The 20793-nt window shown below is 42.5% G+C and overlaps 1 protein-coding gene across 1 annotated transcript; it reads left to right on the top strand.

Annotated features, from left to right (window-relative positions):
* Positions 1-1659: 1659 nt before the first annotated feature.
* gpr39 (G protein-coupled receptor 39) lies at positions 1660-19611 on the top strand. The gene is made up of 2 exons (XM_067259552.1): positions 1660-2509; positions 18615-19611. The coding sequence occupies exons 1-2, from the start codon at positions 1732-1734 to the stop codon at positions 19109-19111; spliced, it is 1275 nt and encodes a 424-aa protein (XP_067115653.1). The 5' UTR covers positions 1660-1731; the 3' UTR covers positions 19112-19611.
* The last annotated feature ends 1182 nt before the right edge of the window (positions 19612-20793 follow it).

Below are 20793 nucleotides of genomic sequence, written 5' to 3'. Positions count from 1 at the left end.
CAATGGATGCCGATTTTTCTTCAGTTACTTAGCATCTTGTTATTGCCACATTCAGTGGACGGTTGTATCGAGATACTTGAAATCGGAACAAAAGGATAGATCATTAGTGCTTGATAACGTAATGGGATAAAGAGAAGAGGGCTATAATAAATAAGATAAACAAACAAAATTGATTTAACTAACATCCCCTGTGAGAGTGGGCACCTGTACGCTTTTCTTCATGTAGATTATCAAACGAGCCTTTCAGAGCAGCCCGACCGCCATCATGCATTTCTACCAATCAGTGGTCTAATCACACAGATCAAAACATATTGATGGTGTTATTCTCTCAGTGTAAATATTTCAACGTTAATGAGCTTCATTAAAGTGAAATCAGATGCGATATAGATGGCATTATTCGTTGCACGTCGTGTTCTGTGCAAATGTTCAGTCCCTGACTGATCAATGTGGCAGGATCTGTTTCAACTCATTTCCTCCTTGGCCTGAGTCCATTGTTAGTGTTAAAGGATACAGGCTGGGTGATACAGCCTTATCAGAGACGTCTGCTTAAAGTACAGACATCTCTGAATCATTTCAAAGCAACTTCCTTCATTCGAACTCTTCAACTTCCTCCCCCCTTTTGCTCAGTTCAGCTTTATCTTGGTTTTACATTTGACATCACGGTATTGAGTTTGTGTCCTGCTTCATTTAGGTTTTGATTAGAAATGAGTCCTGGTCTTTATATCAAGCTTTTAATCAATCATTTGGAACATTTAGATGTGCTTGACACTGGTGACCAGTAAGTGGAACACTGGTTCAGATCAGTGTGTCATGTCATTATTGGTGGTATTTATTATTCCCTAACAAGAGAATTAAGGCTCACATATATGTTTCTTACTACCATGAAATGCTTGGTTTTGGTTTTGAACTTTACTAGGTAAAGTTGAGTTGAGTAACCTCTCCAAGAATTTCTTCCCAGAAGGTCTTATCACTCTGATTGTTGATAAAGCTCTGCAAAGATATGCGCCTGTATGAACTAACATGATACCAGATAAAACAGGTTATTCTACTCTCCTTTCTCTCTATCTCCCCCTAACTCTGTGTCTCTCCCTCTCTCTGTGTCTCTCCCTATCTCTCCTCTCTCTATTTCCCTCTTTCTCTCCATATCTCTCCTCTATCTATCTCCCCCTCTCTCTCTCCCCCCTCTCTCTCTTTCTCTCCCTTTCTTTCTCTCTCTCTCTCCTCTCTCTCAGCTCTGACGATTAATGTTTAACTGGCCTATCCTTGTTAATGGGAGGAGGAAATCAGGGCGGTCTGTCAGTACCATGACGCATGGCTCAGACGCACAGTGAATGTGAGTTTACCTTAAACCCAAAACTTGCAAGAGGAAGGGCCTGTCCTACCTACTGACCCTCCAGAGGTTCCACACCATCATGTCTGCGAGAGGAGGCTGAAACCAAGAACCAATGTTCTCACAAAGCAAACTGGATCCTAATCTACTTTTCGATGTGGGTTATCTGTGTGGCCGATGGGTGTGGAGGAAGAGTCGGTGCTCTTAACTGGCTCGAGCTGCCTCAGGATCTGGGATTTTGAGTAGAGCGAACTACTGAAATTTGTAATTTGATTACAAAAACGCCTCTTCTGTGATCTTTGGAATTTGTGTTGGCTCAATAACAAAGTCTGCGCCCGGGTGAACTGATAAGGCAGGGAAAAATCAATTTAAACCCTTTCGAACACCGCAATCTTCTCACTATGGATGTAGAGACCGAGATTGTGGAAGAGAAAGACTGGACGGAACTCGAGCCCAACTATCCTGTCAAAGTCTTCCTCACTTTCCTCTACAGCTTCATCCTGGTGACGGGCATTGTGGGAAATGGAGTCACCATCTGGGTGACACAGGTGCTACAGAGAAACGGCTACCTGCAGAAGAACGTGACGGACCACATGGTGAGCCTGGCCTGCTCCGACCTGCTGGTCCTCATCATCGGCATGCCTGTGGAGCTCTACAGCGCTATCTGGTTCCCCTTCAGCTCCGCCTCGGGGGACGCTTCCTGTAAAATCTACAACTTCCTGTTCGAGGCCTGCAGCTACGCCACCATCTTGAACGTGGCCACGCTGAGCTTTGAGCGCTACGTGGCCGTGTGCCACCCCTTCCGCTTCAAGGCCCTGACCGGCCGGAGGACGCAGTACCTCATCGCCTTCGCCTGGGTCACCTCCGTGCTCGTCGCCCTGCCGCTGCTGATCGCCACGGGAACGGAAGGCCACGTCCCCTCGCAGGCCGGGATGCCGGTCCAGAACCTGACGTTCTGCACCAACCTGAGGGAGCAGTGGGTGATGTACAGGGGCAGCATCTTCGCCGCGTTCCTGGTGTACGTGGTGGTGCTGGTGGGAGTCGGGGTCATGTGCAGGGCCATGATCCTGGTGCTCCGGAGGCCCATGAACACGTCAGGGGCCAACGGAGAGGAGAGCTCGTCCAAGCAGGAGAGCACCAGGGTCAAGACGGCTCGAAAGCAGACCATCCTGTTTCTAGGTACGTTATCCACCGACTAGCACTCACTGATAGTAGGGGTTGTGTTGTTTAACACACGAGCACACACGCACACCTTTGGAGTTTTTATATGGCTGGTGGTGTTGACATTGGTTAGTGTGTGTGTGGTCTGGTTTAACTAACATTGAGGAGATAGTAAACTAAGGAAAACCTTATGGGGATTTTTTTGGGGGCCCTACAACTTTAAGGGCTTTTTCTCAGGGGTTTTCGATTGGGTTTAGAATTCCATTAAAGGGTAGGGTTAGGGGTTAGGGATAACACAATTTTGAATGGGACTGAATTTGAATCAGTCCTCAATAGTAAAACAAACCTGTGTGTTTGTCTGGGTGTGTGTGTGTGTGTGTGTGTGTGTGTGTGTGTGTGTGTGTGTGTGTGTGTGTGTGTGTGTGTGTGTGTGTGTGTGTGTGTGTGTGTGTGTGTGTGTGTGTGTGTGTGTGTGTGTGTGTGTGTGTGTGTAGGCTACACAACAGGTTCTGTTATACTGTCGTGCTTTTTCTGTGAGTGATTATGTTGAAGCATCAGGCTCCTCTTCTGTTTACTCAGCAATGCTGCACAAGACACAAGTCGCAGTTGTTTTGTAAATGTTTTAACAACCCAAGTGATTGATTTTACACACACACACACACACACTTTCTGTTTATATGAAGTGCCCTTCAACATGTGTTCATAGAAAGTCTCCACAGTACGTACAAGACAGCCACACATATTTATTTGCCTCACTGGATTGCCTCATCGTACTCTACAGAGTGTGGTTGGGGGGGGGGGGACTGTTTCCAGGTGGTTACGGTCCTTCTAAGAACCTCTTTAAAAGTATTTGTTTAGATTTTAGCACCAGTATCACACCTTTTATCGATAAAATTGTTTGGACTTTCGTCTAATGAAATGCTTCTACTTGAAACCAAAGAGGGTTCAGAAATCTGTTCCAAAGTTTCTCCTTTCAACTGAGGTAGTTTTGTCTATGAAGGACTTATAGTTCTATTACCAGTAGATGGGGGGAAATCCTTTGTTTTCTGTATAATACCGCTCGAAGTTGTGCTATTTAATAGAAAATATATTTAAAGAGAAACATTTGTCAAAATGTCCTGCAAGTTTTTCAAAGCTCTGCTGTGCGCTATCAATATGCACAAAACATAACTGTTCTCCTGGAAAACTAAAGAGTTTCAGCACTGATAAATTACCCTAGCAGCAACCAAAAACGGAAGGATAAACAGAAATGCACGTGGATATGGTTTAATTTACAATCCAAAAATATGATAGATTTCTACTCTCCCTCTAGGGATTTGGTAAGCTATCAAAATTCAAATGGGAAGATTTCTTCACATTTTGAACTCTGGATAATACAGACAGACACTTTATCACTCATGTCAGCTTCTTATTTGATATCCACCTGAACTATGCATGAGAATATGAATGCTTGAAGTCTGAGCGACGTCCTCATCTCCTTTGCATTTTGAAGTGTTGATGTTTTTGTTTACTCATAGATGAGCTGGTGAGTGCCTACACTTTATCTGCCGTGTTAACCACCACACAGCAAACATACCATAACTACGATGCCATGACAACGACAGGACAATCTTTCTAAACTGACGCACAAAGCACACGAGTCATCCAAGACAGAATATACAGTAACAGTCCTCCACAGATTCATATTCCATCCTGTTGTTTGGTAAATCCAAAGGTTCCACATCCTCAGTTCAGTGCCAGCCCTGTCTCTGAGATAATGATCATCGCTTCTCCTTGGGAGGTGTCTTAGTATCTGTTCCCAGACCCCTTATCCATCGTAGGGAAGGGGTCTCTGAGAGCTGTGCTTGAAATGATTGCAAGGTATTGATTCTAGCAGCCGCCTGGCCTGCTTCCACTCACAGGGGAGGCAGGGAGCACTTCACAAACCATTCCACGTAATTATACCCATTTGTTTTCTGTGCTCGCCAGATGCATTCAGTTGCTTCGTTGCAAAGTGTTTAAAGATTTTTAAATTTATGCCAAGATTTGGGTGATGCACCTGCCTAAGTTCAATGGAAAGTGCTTTAAGGAACTGCTTTAACAACAGGCTGAAAGCATCAGGGAGACAAGCTTCAATGGGGTGATGATGAACAGCAGGCTGGGATTCCAGTTGGGCGACATCATCACATTGAAGTGATTTGGGTCACGCTGAATAAACAAGCTCAGCTTCTAGGTTCAGATACAACATTACCTTGTCCTACAGTTTCCTCTTGCCTCTCTGTCTCCTGAACGATTCACTGTTATTTACCTAATGCCTAGTAGTGTAATGGAGAAAGGATAAAGGCTCACATTTTTATAAGCAAGGCGTGACAACGTGAATCAAGCCAACTTGAGTCTTAGTCTTGTCGATGCGGCACGGTGACATACATGGAACTCTGCCAAGGTCAGAGAACAGACATTCATCAACAAAACATTCACAGTTGATGTTTTTTGTGGTAAATGGGAAAGACTAACTAACTGTAGTGTTTTACGGTGAAGGATACTGTACCTAAACGTATGGTCGCCTGCCTCTAAAGAGGCACTGGTTTATAGTTGTTTAGGAGCACTTCAACCTTGAGTTGCTGTTTATGTAAGCCTTAATACATTTATAATATGAGAGTATAATAATACAACTGAAATGTAACTTGAATCAAGGTTATCTTTATTATTCCATAAGGGCAATTTGTTGCACAGCCAGCAGTAAATGGGGAGGGAAACGTGGTTTAACTAAATGCTGTGGCTTTGATGATAAACTCAGCATGTGCATTGTGGAATTAGCATAAACAGACAGATGGACATGCAGCATGCATCATAACAACGAAACATACGACTTTGCAGCTGCTTCTGTATCTGAAATAAAATAAAATGTTATTTAATCATCAACATACACCTCAACTCATAACTTATTAGCCCCGAGCAAAGCTCATCCCATCGCAGGAAAGACGGCTTGTTCATGGTCTTGATTCAATTACACCACGCCCCATACATCTTCAACCGTCTCATAATTACGCCTTCAAAATTGGATGTGCTGCGTGTCAGATTGAGTGTGTGTGCTCAGACGACCTCCCCCACGGCCTGCAACCAAGAAGCGGGGCCAGCGGGGAGCGAAGACAGGGTGCAAAACAGCAACGCCGTGAAATGGGGTTTCATCCATTAGTCCTCGTCATTGTGCCCCACTGGTTACAGAGGGGCGGAGCGCAGCGTGAGGAGAAAGTGATGTACGGCTCTTTTCTCGTGTCATAAACTCAGTCAGCTGGAATCAAAACACGTTCGATGCTGTTACCTATGCTGTTGACCGGTGTTGAAGAAAATGTCGACGGAAGATGTCGGTGATGATGGAGGGGGCTATGTGAATACTAGTCAGGTTCTACTCATATGAAATAATGATCGTGAAATAAACGGAGGTGTCGACCAGTCACCCAGAGTTAATCAAGTCAGCAGTTGATACTGATTTAGGCCACATTAATAGTCAAATGTGCTTAATTATTATATCAGAAGATCAATTAGGTTACAGCCAAATCATTTATGGACTTCAATACAAAAGGTTCACAGATCTAAATGTACTTTAGAAATCCCCCCAAAACACAAACTATTATTCTCTCTCACTAAATAGACCTACTTTTATGTGTATGCTGAAAGTTTGCAGGTTATTTATTACACGTTACACAAATCACTCATTGTAACAGAGAAAACTCTTTTTGAGATCACATGGAATGGAGTCCCAGACTTTGGACTCCAAAAGGATCCCGCAGTTGCCTTGCACAGCAGGACATGTGGACAGTTTTTCATTCTTCCACTTCACAAATTCAAGAGGATCCCCGTTCAGCCACATCCACCATCGCCCCTCAAAACGCAGTCCAATCCACGCTTTCTTCAATTTGGCCACACGAATCTTCCAGAGGGCAACAGTCTGTTCTTTATAGGAGCGAATGCTGAGCATGTCGGTGTAGTGCTTCCTGCAATAAGCCACAGCCTCGTCAAAGGTCATCGGAGACTCGACCAGGATGATCTCTCGCATATTTTCATTGCAGTACACAGTCCGGTGACTTTCACACAACACGGTTGTATTCAGTACGGTCGTACAGTTCCCAGAGACCAGTCCAGAGTGACACATTGTCCAGGAAGTCAACATATCTGACTTAAAGCCAACCAACCGCCAAAACGCCAAACCCCAACCGTCATCCGGAATTTCGTCAACGTAAGCCATGCCGTCAAAGTATTCTGTGCAGTATCTCTCAGCATCTGAACAGTTCATGGTCGTGTCGATCTGGAACATCTCCCTCACTAGACCAGACGTTAATGTTGCTCCACAGAGAAGCAGAACCAGGAGGCCTGCTGAGCGGCTCTTCCCCTGCATCCTGGCTCGGTGTCGGGAGAGAAACGGCTGTGTCCGCTGGCTGTGCCCTCTTGTTATGGTTTAGCTCTTCTAGTCTCGTCACTCAAATTCATCCTCAGTCTCCTAAACAAATGTCTCCAATCATGCAAAATTCAATGTCAGCCATCAGAAAGCAAAGTTAAAGACTTGAGTTGTGTCTTTATTTGCAAGAGTATCAGAGAAAAGTTTCAATATAAAAACAACAACATCAGGTAGGCTAACCAATATCACCATGGTTTTTCAAAGAACCACAATTGTCTAAACTGGATACTATTGACAATGGGTTTTACTATTCACTAACAGTTGACAGGCTCCCGCCAGATTTTAGAAAGGGTAATAAATCACAGACTTGGTAGACTAACAAATGTAGGCTAGTAATTTACAACATGCAAATGTCCCTCTAAGGAAAGGGTTTGATGCAAAGGATGACCTATCCTATAAACAAAACTTGGAGCATATATTTAGAAGGATTATTTAACCTCAAACGTGTTCTGTGTGACCAAAGTTGTATTGGAATGGACTAGCTTTGCATTTGCCACATTAACAACCTTTATTTATTTATTTATTATTAGCACAAATGTATTTTTGACTGGGGAAGTGATACTTGTTTCACTTTCTTTGACAACTTAACAAATTAGTAGGTCTTGTTTTTAACCAGAAGGTGGCAATGAACTCTAACATGCCATTATTCTGTATCACTGGCAAAATGATCCTCTGTGTGATTGACTGCTAGTCTTGCGACATGTTTCTGCAGTATTTGCTATTATACTGTGTATATATTGTAAACATATTTCATTCATGAGAAATGTTTCCTTATGCAATATGTAAAATGCACCAATGTGCATATAATAAGACACATTCTATGAAGCCTAAACCTTCTGCCCTCTCTCGCTCAAAACAATTTCACTATTTTCATACTCAGAGTTTAACAATTTATGAGGACACTCATTTCGACTTGCAGATTATGTCCAACTAAGCAATATTTTTAATTTGGAATACATCAAACTGCTGAATGGCAGGAAAAAAAGTATTGCCTCTGTCTTTTTTAATCTATTGACTTCACCTGTCGTCCTCTTGTAAGCATCATAACATTATCATATCAGCTTCTGCTGCTCTAAAATTCATAACTTCTTCAACACTGAGTGGCAGACTGCAGCCTGCAGACTGCAGCTGCAGCGGATTAGGAAGTGGCCGGTCAAGTCATCAAAAGATAGGCCTAACAAGGAACCGGGATTTAAGTCTTCTCAAATTGGCAGATTAGATTATTCATCGAAGTACAGTTCCCTTGTGTTTATTTGTTGGCCCAGCCTTCACAGAGTTCAATAAAATAGTTTTAAGAAAGCAGTTTGTTGTCGTCTGTATTAGTGTATCAAGAGCTTTCCTTGATAACTCTCCTATTCTGTGGTAATCACCGCTGTCATTACGCCTACTTCTGAATAAAGAATCCTCGCCCCATCAGAGTGTCAGTTCACCTAAAAAGAACTTTTAATCTTGGTGCACTCTGTGACTTTGGCGAGTAATTAAAAACAGTGTACTAACTTGTTGAGTTATCCACACGTCAGTGCTGGCACAGAAGGTTAATTGCTTTAGATATTTTTCTCTGTCACGGAGGGTGAACGTTTGCAAAATGAATATTAATTTTGTTTCGTGGCCTTCTGTACTTGACACACCTTTTTTCGCCCACTAGTCGAGCGAGTAAACTTTGAGTCGATCTGTCGCACCATGACTCAGCCGTAAGTGCTGTTGGCCCTGAACTGACAGTGAATAAGAAATTTGCTTCCTTCATTTGTCATCTGGGACTGTGCCTTTACTCTTTCTGTTTATTCTGTGAAGTGCGTCCGGCGTTGACCTTGCTTGTTTTCATGGAATCAAAGCACAGTGCTGTAGCCTTCAAAACACTAAACAGTGGAGTTTGTAAAGTCGTCACATGAGTCCATGGTGTCTTAACTCTTGTCTTCCTTTCTTGATCCAGTGATGATCCAGAGTTTCAGTCAACACTTGCAACTGGACATTGTAAGGATCGTATAAGCCGAGATGTTTTACGATGTTGTCTTTTCATCACCCCAATGGTGCAGCTCAACACACGTCAGCCGACCTCCTCCTGAAATATGATCCATTGAGTGTATCCATCTTTAAACCCTATATCCTTCAAACCCATTCTTAATCAATGGTTGTTTAGAGATCCGAACTGCCGCGCCCCTTATCCCTAACGGTTCCTCTCCACTGGTTTCTTTATCCAGTCACCCAGGAGGCTGGCATATCTCACAAACATGGTGACAACCTTATAGGCAGCGACACTGCTCTCAAACCTCCGTCCTTTGGATCGATATGGCTTATTTATTGTGTGCAACCGTAAACTCTGCCTCCCTTCTCTGTTGGTTGGCGGTTATAAACCATTTTACTTGCTGGCTGGCGAGTGAAATAAACCTCAGGGAGGATTTGTGACTGGAGATGTATGACTCCCTCTGGGCAGGTCGATTAAGACCCCCTCTCTCTCCTCTCATCCCTCCTTGACACACTCCTTCCTCGTTCCATTCTCCCTTTCTCTCTCTGTCTCTCTCTCTGTCTCTCTTTATGTCTCTCTCCCTTTCTCTCTCTGTCTCTATCTGTCTCTCCCGCTCTCTCTGAGAACGACAGCTGCATAGTTTAACGATGCGCTTCGGAGCGCCGTGCCTTTTCTGAGCGTTGCTATCGGCAAGCTTTACCACAAGTGACAGCTCCACTTGCCTAGTCACACAGGAGACAATACAGCGAATGGTCATGAGGGGGAGGAGGGAGAAGAGTGACAGACAAGTCTGCACTGGTGGTGTCACCTTCACTACGTTTGTACAGTATGGGACATTTGAAGCCTTCCTAATCCCCAGACAATAATAAAACCATTGTGTGCTGCAATCAATATTATAATCAATATCCCCACACTCGATCTAACTTGTAGTCCGTGTTGAGCTATCGAAGCAGCTGCACTTGTACTCGTCATTTGGGTCCCTTGAGGCTCTCCAATGGTCACTACGGTAGTAGGAAAAAAAATCTATATTTCTATAAATGTGTTTAATATTTGAATACACTCCTGGCTTGTTAAAACATCTTGTTTTGGTTATAACACATTTAGCAGATGCTCTTATCCAGAACGACTTACAGTAAGTACAGGGACATACCCCCCGAGGCAAGTAGGGTGAAGTGCCTTGAATGTGAATGCCCGATTCCCGGCCATTTTGCATGGCTGGGAATCGAACTGGTAACCTTCTGATTACTAGCCCGCTTCCCTAACCGCTCAGCCACCTGACTCCCACCTGATTCCCATAACAAATATCCTTCATGAGTTGTCTCCCCATCCTGAGGATCATTGCCTAAAAACTACTATGCCATGGCAAAAGCCTAAGAGTAGAATTAGATGGTCCCTTGGGTTGGAATATAAATATGTTTCAAAGAGTTGTACCTCAATTAAAAACAAACAAGAACTTTGTTTTCTTGATTCCTGACTTTGAATTGCTCTTGGAGTTGAAGGGAACAGGAATATTATCTTTAGGAGGACTTCTGAAAGTTTATTTTCCTTTCATCACTGTTTTCCTCACAGACGATTCAGAGCCGTTCCCCATGCATGTTCCCTTGTGTCCCTGTGGGTCAGAACGGGGGATATTTTGACCCTGAGGCCTTCATAATACAGTCTTTGTCCTTCCAGACCAGTTCAAAGAACGACCCACAGCATTGCAGTAGCAAAGAGGGAAGGACCTGGATGCATCTCGCGCTATAGTACACAGAAACACCATCATTGTAGAGAGAGCAGATGGTGGAGTTCGCTCATGCACACAGTAACATCGTCTTTGTAAACCACTAATTAACTGCATCATGAAGCAGGAGCACACATGAAGCTCTTAGTAGAGGTCAGTGTGTACACTTTGTTGCACAAGCAGACAGTCCAGTGCAAAGAGTACGTTACTGCAGTACAAGAATGAATAACATAGTAACTGATTTATAGTCAATGATTATGACCCCTCAAAATAATTTTCTTCAGCCTACAACGGCAACTGAAGTCCCACCTCCCCCCACCACGACCCCGACAGAGTGAGAAGGATTAAAGCTGAACTGACCCACCTCCGTGTTCTTAAAACTTTTCTTAACTCTCTCTCTGCGCCTCGCTCGCCCACCGAGGGCCCTCAGGGCAGGAAATGACCTGGAAATAGGAATCTGTCCGTTCTCTAATTGCTGCTCTGCTGTAAAAAGCCTGAAGGAGCAACAGGGGTCATGCAGGAGAGATGAATGGAGGAAGCCGGAGCAAAGCAAGCATTCTTCGTTTGGCTCTGGCCAATGGCGTTCCAGTCATTCTGTCCATAAAGCATTGTTATAGACTTCCCTTTTTAATCAAGCTAAAACCAATGGAAGACATAGCCTGAAATCCTTTCTTGGCATTAGTGTGATTAATACAGAGCCCTGGCCTACTCTGTTTGGAGGTGTGCTATTATAGTTAGTGTCACTGTCCTGTCAGTGCTCGTGATTGGTGGCCCATGACATAGATAGGCTACTGTTAGCTCTCAGAACTTTGCACAGCTCTGCTGAATTTATGGAATATTATCATCTACAACCTGACCTTGAGGACAAGGAGCAGTTGAACCTAAAATGGTGGATTAAAAGACCTTGAACATCTCAGTTTCTTTCAGCTCATCGAAGTGTAACCGCTTACGTTCCTGTGATTGAGAAGTAATTCTACATTAGCATTTTTTTGGGACATACGTCATATGTACATCATGTGTGCAAAAGTACCGTTTGATGTCTAAACTGTAGAGAAAAAACTTGATCGATTAATGAATCATTAATTTGTTATTAATTCATTGTAAATCAGAAATGTTGGTGGTTTGTCTGCCCCAGTCACCCTGGCTCAGTAAGCTGAGACACAGGACTGGGGGCAAGGCATGATATATCTAAATAAACAACTATTTTTTCAGGGGAAAAGTGCTTGAGAGATTAGATTAGCCTGAAATGAATAATATGTGCCTCTTAATGAATGAAATTGCTCGAGTGGTTTAACGATGGAGGAATTTCTAATAGCAACCAAATTAATTTTCACTCACACTGGTTGGATTGCATCTTCACATTATGAATCGTCGCTTCTAATTCCATTTGCTGTGTGGGGGAATCAGTCTTATAGTGTGATTTTTTTTTTTATGCCCATATATACTGAGATTAAGTTAAGATTTATTTACAGTTCTGCAGTGAAAATGTTGATTCCTTCTTGAGGCCACTTTTATTCAAGGCATTTTACAGAAAGTCAAAGAAACTTGTGCATGGTTTCTGAAAATCAACAAGAAAGTTTCTATTATTTGTAGTTTCCTGTATGTTTGTGTTTCTTTACAAGCTCAAAAGACAACAGTGCCTTTACATGTTGCAGTGTTTGAGACTGTGGAAGAAAGTGATTCTGATTTCTTCTAAGATATTGTGCCCAAGATATAATTATTAGATATGGTGGAAACTACAAATTGCTTTCCAAATTCATAATCCATCCTCATTTCAAACCCATAATGTCCTTGTTTTCATAGCCCTCATGGAACAAATCGAAGAGTTTCAGAGACTCCAACCCAGGGAATTAATTGGATGAATAATCAGGTTTAATTGCTTTCTAATTAGTACCTTGATTTGTTTTTTTGGTAGAGTTTTTTCCCCCGAGAACAAAAGTCATTATTTAAGTTCACTCTGTATGGTGTATGTGTGTGGGAGGTACAGTACTTGGAAGGGTGTGTCATGGGCAAGGCACTTCACCTTACTTGCCTCGGGGAGAATGTCCCTGTACTTACTGTAAGTCGCTCTGGATAAGAGCGTCTGCTAAATGACTAAATGTAAATGTCATGGGAACATAGGCAATTCAGACAGACTGTCATTTCATGTGCAATGAGACAGAAGAGTTAACCAGAAAAAAGCTGAATGAGGGCCAGCAATATTGAAGACAATATTGAACACATTGAGAATGATCTCAATGTCCTCTTCCATGTTTCAGTACCCACACCAACTCTACATTGTTAGTCTGTGAAGCAAAGGAAAGAGTAAAACAATCCTCCAGCATGGCTTCAGCTCCGTTTCCTAGAACCTCACAAACATGAACATGTACAAACAGGTAGACAAACTCAATGTCCTATTGTCGTGCATGTGTGTATTTGTGTGTGATACTAGAGCACAGTGGACTGTACACACACGTAATTGCAGAGACCAGCTGTGCTGTTGTTCTGGTGGCAAATCTGGACAAATATTTCACCAAAAATCTAAAAGTAAAACACAACGAGATCATGTGAGGTCTCAATGTCATTTTGACAGAGTGGGAGCTGATATTAGATTCCATTATTGTACTCCTAAAGATATATAACAGTCATCAATACATGATGGGCCAATGACAATTTTCCAGATGGCTGGCCATCCTGGGAGCAAGGAAATCACAGGACGGCCGGAACCAAACTCAGCGATCGATCGTCCTTCTGGGAACGTATGACCAGTAGAAAAACATTTGGCATTATCTTCACGGATTCCTGACCAAAGGGTACAAGTAAAGGTTGTGTTGGGGATCGGCCCCATTCACTCAGGACAATCTAGCAGGCTTACTGGACTTTGTTATTGGCATCGATCTTCATGAATAAACTGTCAGAACAGGGGAAGTGCTGCATCTTAATGTGGTTTTGATTTAGATTGACTGTTTGCTGTGGAGATGCTGTGTGGATGCTGTCTATCGGTGTTGAACTGTCTGCATACAGCTGGCACAGTCATTACATCCTGTTCTGTTGAGAGAAGAACTGTTCAGGGATCAGCTATCTACTTTAAGATAATGACAAGCACAATCCTTTGGACATAAAAGGATTAAAGGTTTTTAACATGTTGGCCCACTGTTAGCTTGCTGCCTCTGTTCCCATGTGGTGTAGCAGAAACCCTAAATCCTCTCAGTCTGGTTTGTGGGAACACAAACATGACTTAAAGAACCCTGAAACGAGGCACAATCCTGATAGTACTGAATCTGCTTTAGATTCATCACTGCATTTTAACTGTTCAAACGAGCCCTTGTTGTTGCCCGCTGTTATTTTTTTATTGAAGCCCTGGAACATGTTGAGCTGATGGTGCTACCAAGCTGAAGGGGATTTCCCCTGTGAAGACCACAGGCGTTCAGCCTATGCGCCTGGGGAGATATGGAGGCTGCGTTCACAGCCTGTGCTATGTCGCTAGAGCCCTTAGTGGACCTGTAGATAATGTCTAGGACATCCTCAAAATAAAATGTATTTTTGTGGTCTGTTCCCTTCCACAAAGAGCTACACTCTCTCTCACACACTCTCTCACTCTCTCTGTAGCTGATCCCTCTTTCACCATCCTCCTTATTTTTACACTCGCCCTCTCTCTTTTCCTTTCCCCGCTGTCTCCTCCCAACCCAGCATTGTGTATGTTCTTCCCGCTCTGCTTCTTGTATGTACTATCTCTTTCTGTCCCCCCCTCCTTCTGTTTGCGATCTGTTTCTCCCGACCCTCCTCCTCCTTCTGTGTACTACATCTGTCTCTTTCCCCACTCTCTTTCCTTTTACCTTTTCTTTCCTCTCGCCACCTCTTTATGGCCGTCCTCCTCTCTTTGTATTTGGGAAACTCGTCCAGACCCCACGTGGAACGCCTCGCAGCTAGTCGCAGGGGGTCTCGCGTTCTGAGGAGTGTTCTACCGCGAGGCCTGGATTGACCGCACTGTCGGCCGACACGTGGAAAGTGCAGATGGGACTCATGCTGCTACATCCCTCTCTCAGCTCTTCACAACCATCTTTGCTGAGGAAGAATAAAACCCCCACGTATTATTTAATGTGGGTTGTTTTAGAATACTGTACGTGGATAGAAGCGTCTGTCAAAAGAGAATCGATTAAACTTACTGTAAGTCGCTCTGGATAACAGCGTCTGCTAAATGACTAAATGTAAACGAGTTTTGAACTCGTAACGTGCATGCACATGCTGGTGCTGTACGTTTTAAAAGGACTGCAGTGGGTTTGTGTTCAGGCCCATAAGCAGAGTTCTGAGTTTTAGAGAAGTCCAACCACATACGTAAATCATCAACTTTGGGACATTTTTATATGTAAAGAAGAGCAATTCCCCACCGAGGTCTGAACCTCGGGTACGCCCCTACGTTATATGCAGCCCTGTCAGCATTTGACAGGCGAGACAACGATGACATTTGATAGCTAGCAGTGTGATGACACGGGTAACAGTTTGGAAAATTGTAAAAGTGGGACCAGCCATGTTGCCAATGCCGCTGCGCTGACCCCATCAGTGATTAGCAGGTAGCTGCGCCCCATCAACACAGTAATGTGTTGACCTCTGATACAGATAATGCTAACTGTCTCGTCAGCTAGGCTAATGGACTGGCCTCTGCCCAGAGACTAGCTAATGTGACACTTTCTCTAAGCACGGTCTGTGACTGTGGCAGCTTGTGGCAACACGGTTGAGATGAGGCATAAAACATTGACGGAGAACGAAAACAAGGCGACCCCGTGTCATTTGGCTTAAGGTTATGTAACCTACATTTATTGAAATACTTAAAAGGCTGCACACAAACACATTTCAGTTGTAGCCCTTTCTTAATTGATAAGGAGGAAAATAGTACAGGTTATACCTCATAAGTATGTGTTGTCTGTTAGTGTTAGTTTGACTAAAAATATAATAATATAGTTCCACAGGGAACAAATAAACCTTATGTGTCAGTGATAGAAGATTCCGTGAGCAATTACGTTTCTCTTACACATTTCCTTCAGTTTTAACTATGTTTTGCAAGACTGAGATAATAATGAACATGACTCCTAAATGAAAATAAAAAGGACTCAGGAGGACTGGGAAGATACGGTTTAGTAGGCTGTGAACTCAAGCCAACAGTTTGCAAATATTAACAGAACACAAATAACCCAAAAATCAATTACGGCCAATTAACCAGAAACTCATGGTCATCAGAATAATGTGTCTGAGAATTATTACGATTATTGACAGGCTTGGCGCAGTGTTCAATTAACATTTTCATATATTCGAACACCAATCCTCATGGCTTTAGTTAGTGAAAACAGAACATCTGACTCGTCTCACATGAGAAGTCAGAACACAACGTTCAGAGCTTTGGTATTCATGTGTTCCTGTTGAATATTCGGTGAGATGTTTCCATTTGACTTCCATCCCTGTCTGTTTTTCTGTTTACCCCTTTAGGCATGTATATTGTCTAGAGACATGTACTGTATGAGATGAATAAAATATTGGAGGGGGTGGGGGTGTAGTCATCAGTATCTTGGGTTTTCACATTTGTGACTGTGTGTCTTTTCGCCAGTTTCAGTTTCCTTGACTGCAGTCAAATGAGAAATCAAGAAAAACTGACACGAGAAAGTTAAAATTACGGAATACTTCATTACTGTACTTAAGTAGATTTTTCTGGTATCAGTGAGTGAAGGAGGTGTGTACTTTGCCATCTCGGCACTGTTGTTACACTGTTAGTATGTTGTTATTACACTGTGATTACACAATGGTTACACTGTTACGTTGTCAAACCTGGTTTGTTACTTGAGTTTGAATCTGTATTTGGTGGCTTAATCAATATTATTTCTGTGTGGGTTTAGTGCAACTCTATATCCAAAGTGGATATAGCCTACTGTAGCTTTATGAATTGTAAAGACAATACCAGGCTGATATCAGTTTGTAAATGTTTCCATTCTTCGTGCCACATTACTGTTCATCCTTAAAGGTTTCTGACTTTAACTCTGGATTGCAACAGAAACACAACATTTCTATTGACTGTCCCTTGATAGTATATGTAATCCCACAGCAAACATTACATCATTATATAGTTTTGGAGGAAGAACAGTTTATTTAACTGCATGACTCTTTACGCCTTGTGCTAACGTCCTTGGAATATCGCCTTGTCAGTCTGCTTCAGGAGCACACATGAGACCACTCCCCCAGGAACCTTGTGCACAGCGAGACATTCCTAACTAGCATCTGAAGGTCTAAATTAACAGGGGACCCTCAGGCTACATCTTGAATGTATCTTAAATGTTATTTGTAAAGTGTTATTGTTATAAACCCATCTTCTAAACTGAATATACATTCATCCTCCTTTTATGGTATAGATTTGGATAAGGTTTTAGAAAATCTTACGTAAACAACAGATGAAACAACTGTTGCATTTTTAATACCATAGCCTATTCGAAACTGTAGCATACTCTGGTGCGGGAACATTTCTTCTTTCTGTTATTACACGGTGGCCTATTATTTGTCCAGCTGTTACATACAGAGATGGAAAGTAACTAACTACAAATATTTCGTATTGTACTTAAGTAGATTTTTTTGGTGTCAGTACTTTACTTCACTATTTATTTTTCTGACAACTTTCACTCCTTATATTTTTTACACATATCTGTACTTTCTACTCCTTACATTTTCAAACCAGACTTGTTACTTTAGTTTTAATCTGTATGTAAATGTGTTACTTCCCATCTCTGTTACACTGTTACTACAGTTATTATGTTGTTGATACACTGTTCTTACACTGTTGTTACTCTGTTATTACCCTGTTGTTATACTGTTGTTACCCTGTTGTTATACTGTTGTTACACTGTTATTACCCTGTTGTTATACTGTTGTTACACTTCTACTTGAGTGAAGGATGTGTGTACTTTGTCATCTCTGGTTACAAAATGTCCTTCAACAGACACCTAAAAACCTATTCTCAGCCACATAGACTCCAAACACAAAAAGTAATGGAGAAACTGACCAGCCACTTCCCTTGAGCTAGTTTTGGGTTTAATAGTTCTGTCCTCAGTCAACATACTAACATTTTCATTTACTGTGTCTGATGTATGGCTGTTTTCTTTTCTTCACTAACAAAACAAACCCAAACCTAACTTTATATATCCACCATACCTGTATTTGTTTTCTTGAAAAGTTTTTATTTATAATTGCCAGTCACATAAACGGTAAACAGCCCAATACTAATAAAGCACCACAGAACAGGGATAGGCCTACTGTGGAGGCGCATGTAGCCCTGCACCTCTTCTTACCATGGAGTGGCATTGTCATTGCCTTTGACATTCACTCAAATGAGCAGCAGTTCTGTGGAAACAGTTATAATAACCCTCTGGAGAGCTCCTCTAATGGACCGCTTCTGCTGTCAACTCTCAGTACTCCTCTTGTACATCTCAGCTCCACTGTTGGTAAGAACAAAAGAAGAATCTCGCTGAACTCATTTTGGTTATCCTCTGTGAATTCCAGTGTTTCACTTTTCACTTTTCAAAGATCAGTGGACCGTATTGTAGATAGAGATATGAATGCAAAATAAATGTAAATGGTTGGAAAATAATTTGCAATCACTGAGTTTGACCCTGAGGAACTGCTAGTCAAGGTTGGTTTCACAGCTTTTAACTTTCTTTTTCTCTCTCAGTATAGAAAGAGGATAACTAAACCTTTTGAGTTTTAAAAACAGTTTTTGTGTTTTATGAAATCAAATTGGAAACATCAGAAGAGCGTTGTCAAGACAATAAAACAAACATAACCCACGTCATGCTAATGCACCTGCCCCGCATCCAGGGGCTTGGCCAAGATATCTGATTGCTGTTTTTTGTTTTCCCCTCAAAAAATTACATTATGGCTATACGTCCCTGCCAGCATCACATAATTATTTTCACTGTTTCTTTCCCTGTTTCACTTCATCTCTCTCTTCTACCTCTCAACCTCTCCACCCTGTCTTCCTGTCTCTCAGGTTTGATCGTGGCGGCCCTGACCGTATCCTGGTTGCCCAACCAGGTGCGTCGCCTCATGGCGGCTGCGTATCCCAAGTCCCAATGGACGCTGGCCTACTTCCGCAGCTACGTGACTCTGCACCCCGTGGCGGACACATTTTTCTACCTCAGCTCCGTCCTCAACCCCTTCCTCTACAACCTGTCATCCCGCCAGTTCCGAGATGTATTCCTCCAGGTACTGCGCTGCCGCGTCACCATCGAGCACGTCAACAAACGCACCGTGCGGGCCCAGGAGACGCTCTCGGGCCGCTCTCGGCGCCCCCTGATGTCTTTGCGGCGCAGCGCGGCCAGGCGCTCCGCACAGAGCCGGGAGCAGCTCAAGGCTCAAACGCCGACCAAGGTCCTCGCTCCGACAGACTCGAGCACCAACGAAACGGAGGAGTCTCTGTGCGTGACAGACGTGTCGTCTTCTTATTCTACACGGATAGACAACGTGACCTCGGAGACTGAAATTTAACAGGCAGTGCTTTAACATTTATTGAAATGCAAGACAGACTTTTTGGCTCCATTTGGGAAGATGTTTTTCTAAATCCTAGCCTACATATTTGCTGCAAAAGGACTATTCTGCACATTGAAACAAACATAGATAATCGTCCTTTTGTAAATACATTCCACACTTTGGTGGAGAGCAAATAAATATGCCTTAGTAAGTTCCACAGGGCATTCATTCAACACATTTCATGGCTGTATGAGTTTATTCCTTATTCCAAGTTTAGACATGAGAACTTCAGTGAGTGAAAATATGCAGATGGCTAAAGACATGGGTCAACCGACAGTACAAGTTTTGACAACAACGTCATTCCAATGCCGAAGTTCAGATTTCAACGGGCCAGTGGGAGACGCTGCAGAATCAATGGAATATATCCATGGCAACAGAACTGCAGTTAGCTTGCAAACTACTTGTAGCCAACTCATCTCTCCATTAAACAAAAACAAATTTAAACAATAAAAAAACAACCTAGCACTTACTTTGTCATAGAAATACCTTTAATCCACTGAAATTATACATCATGACAACCAAAGTTATTCTACATAACCTTAACCAAAGTAATCAATTAGATATGACCAAACCTTACTAAGCCAAGATTTCAATTGTGACCAAACTGTTGATGACAGTGTTATGTCTGAAAAAAGCATTAGTAATCAAAACACTGCAGAATAAAAGGTACAGTCATTAATCCTGTCAAATGTACATCAATATTTACAGACTTCTCTGAGTGTGCCCATTACAGTCATATTTGCTGTCTCTTTCATTGAATACATATCTGTGAAAAGAAGTCACATTATTCCCCATGTCACAAAAAGTAGACACATGGATTGTCTGTAAAATACACTATCTTAACCCTTGTGTTCTCTTCGGGTCATTCTGACCCATCAGTCATTGTGACCCACCGTCGTATTGCGACAACTTTACCGCATACAAAAACAAAGTGAAGCATTTTCTTTTAACTGTCGGGCTGTCTCAGACCCCCCACATTGCGAAAGTTAAAAGAAAATGCTATTTATTTGTTTTTGTTTTGGGTAAAATTGGGTAAACACAACGATGGTTCGTTGTGAATCTTTGGGTCATGTGACCCGAAGGCAGCACAAGGGTTAAATGATTATCTTTCATTTTGGCAAAACACTTCACAAATACATGAACTAAATATGTCAACTGGTGATTTATGTTTTTCAGTAAACTTGACTCAATTCCCCATCGCAAAAACTTGGTGTGTTCTCTTACTACAGTAGCCTAGTAGCCTGGCTGCATTTTTCTTCCACTAGTATGACCTATGTAACAGTATTCATGATTTGTGAACCCTTACTGGGACTCACTTTTGAACATCACATAATGGTATTAAAACGTATAAATGACTTCATTTTTCCATTGTCAGTGGATTTTCACTTACACATAAATACATACTTCACACAGTGTAGGCAGGTACTCTATGTAGACACGAGGAACACCACAAAGTCCATCTAACAACAGTTACGTTGTTGTCATTGTCCCATCATGTGCCAGTGACCCTCGTGTCTCTCTCCCCTCCGTCCCCTCACCCTGCCCACGGTGTCAACATCCCGAACACGCCACATCACCATCCTTAAGTACCTCCTCCTCCCACCCACACCTTTCAACCTCTCTAGCACCGACAGCAGAAC

Source organism: Osmerus mordax, chromosome 2 (genome assembly GCF_038355195.1).
Source record: "Osmerus mordax isolate fOsmMor3 chromosome 2, fOsmMor3.pri, whole genome shotgun sequence".
Taxonomy (NCBI): domain Eukaryota; kingdom Metazoa; phylum Chordata; class Actinopteri; order Osmeriformes; family Osmeridae; genus Osmerus; species Osmerus mordax.
The sequence above is the reverse complement of the archived record's forward strand: the minus strand, read 5'-3'. Positions and strand labels throughout refer to the sequence as shown.

Excerpts from the sequence above, each read along its gene's own strand:
- gpr39 (XM_067259552.1), top strand. The coding sequence starts at position 1,732 with ATGGATGTAGAGACCGAGATTGTGGAAGAGAAAGACTGGACGGAACTC. Across the intron at positions 2,510-18,614 it reads GCAGACCATCCTGTTTCTAG|GTTTGATCGTGGCGGCCCTG; the intron begins GTACGTTATCCA and ends CCTGTCTCTCAG.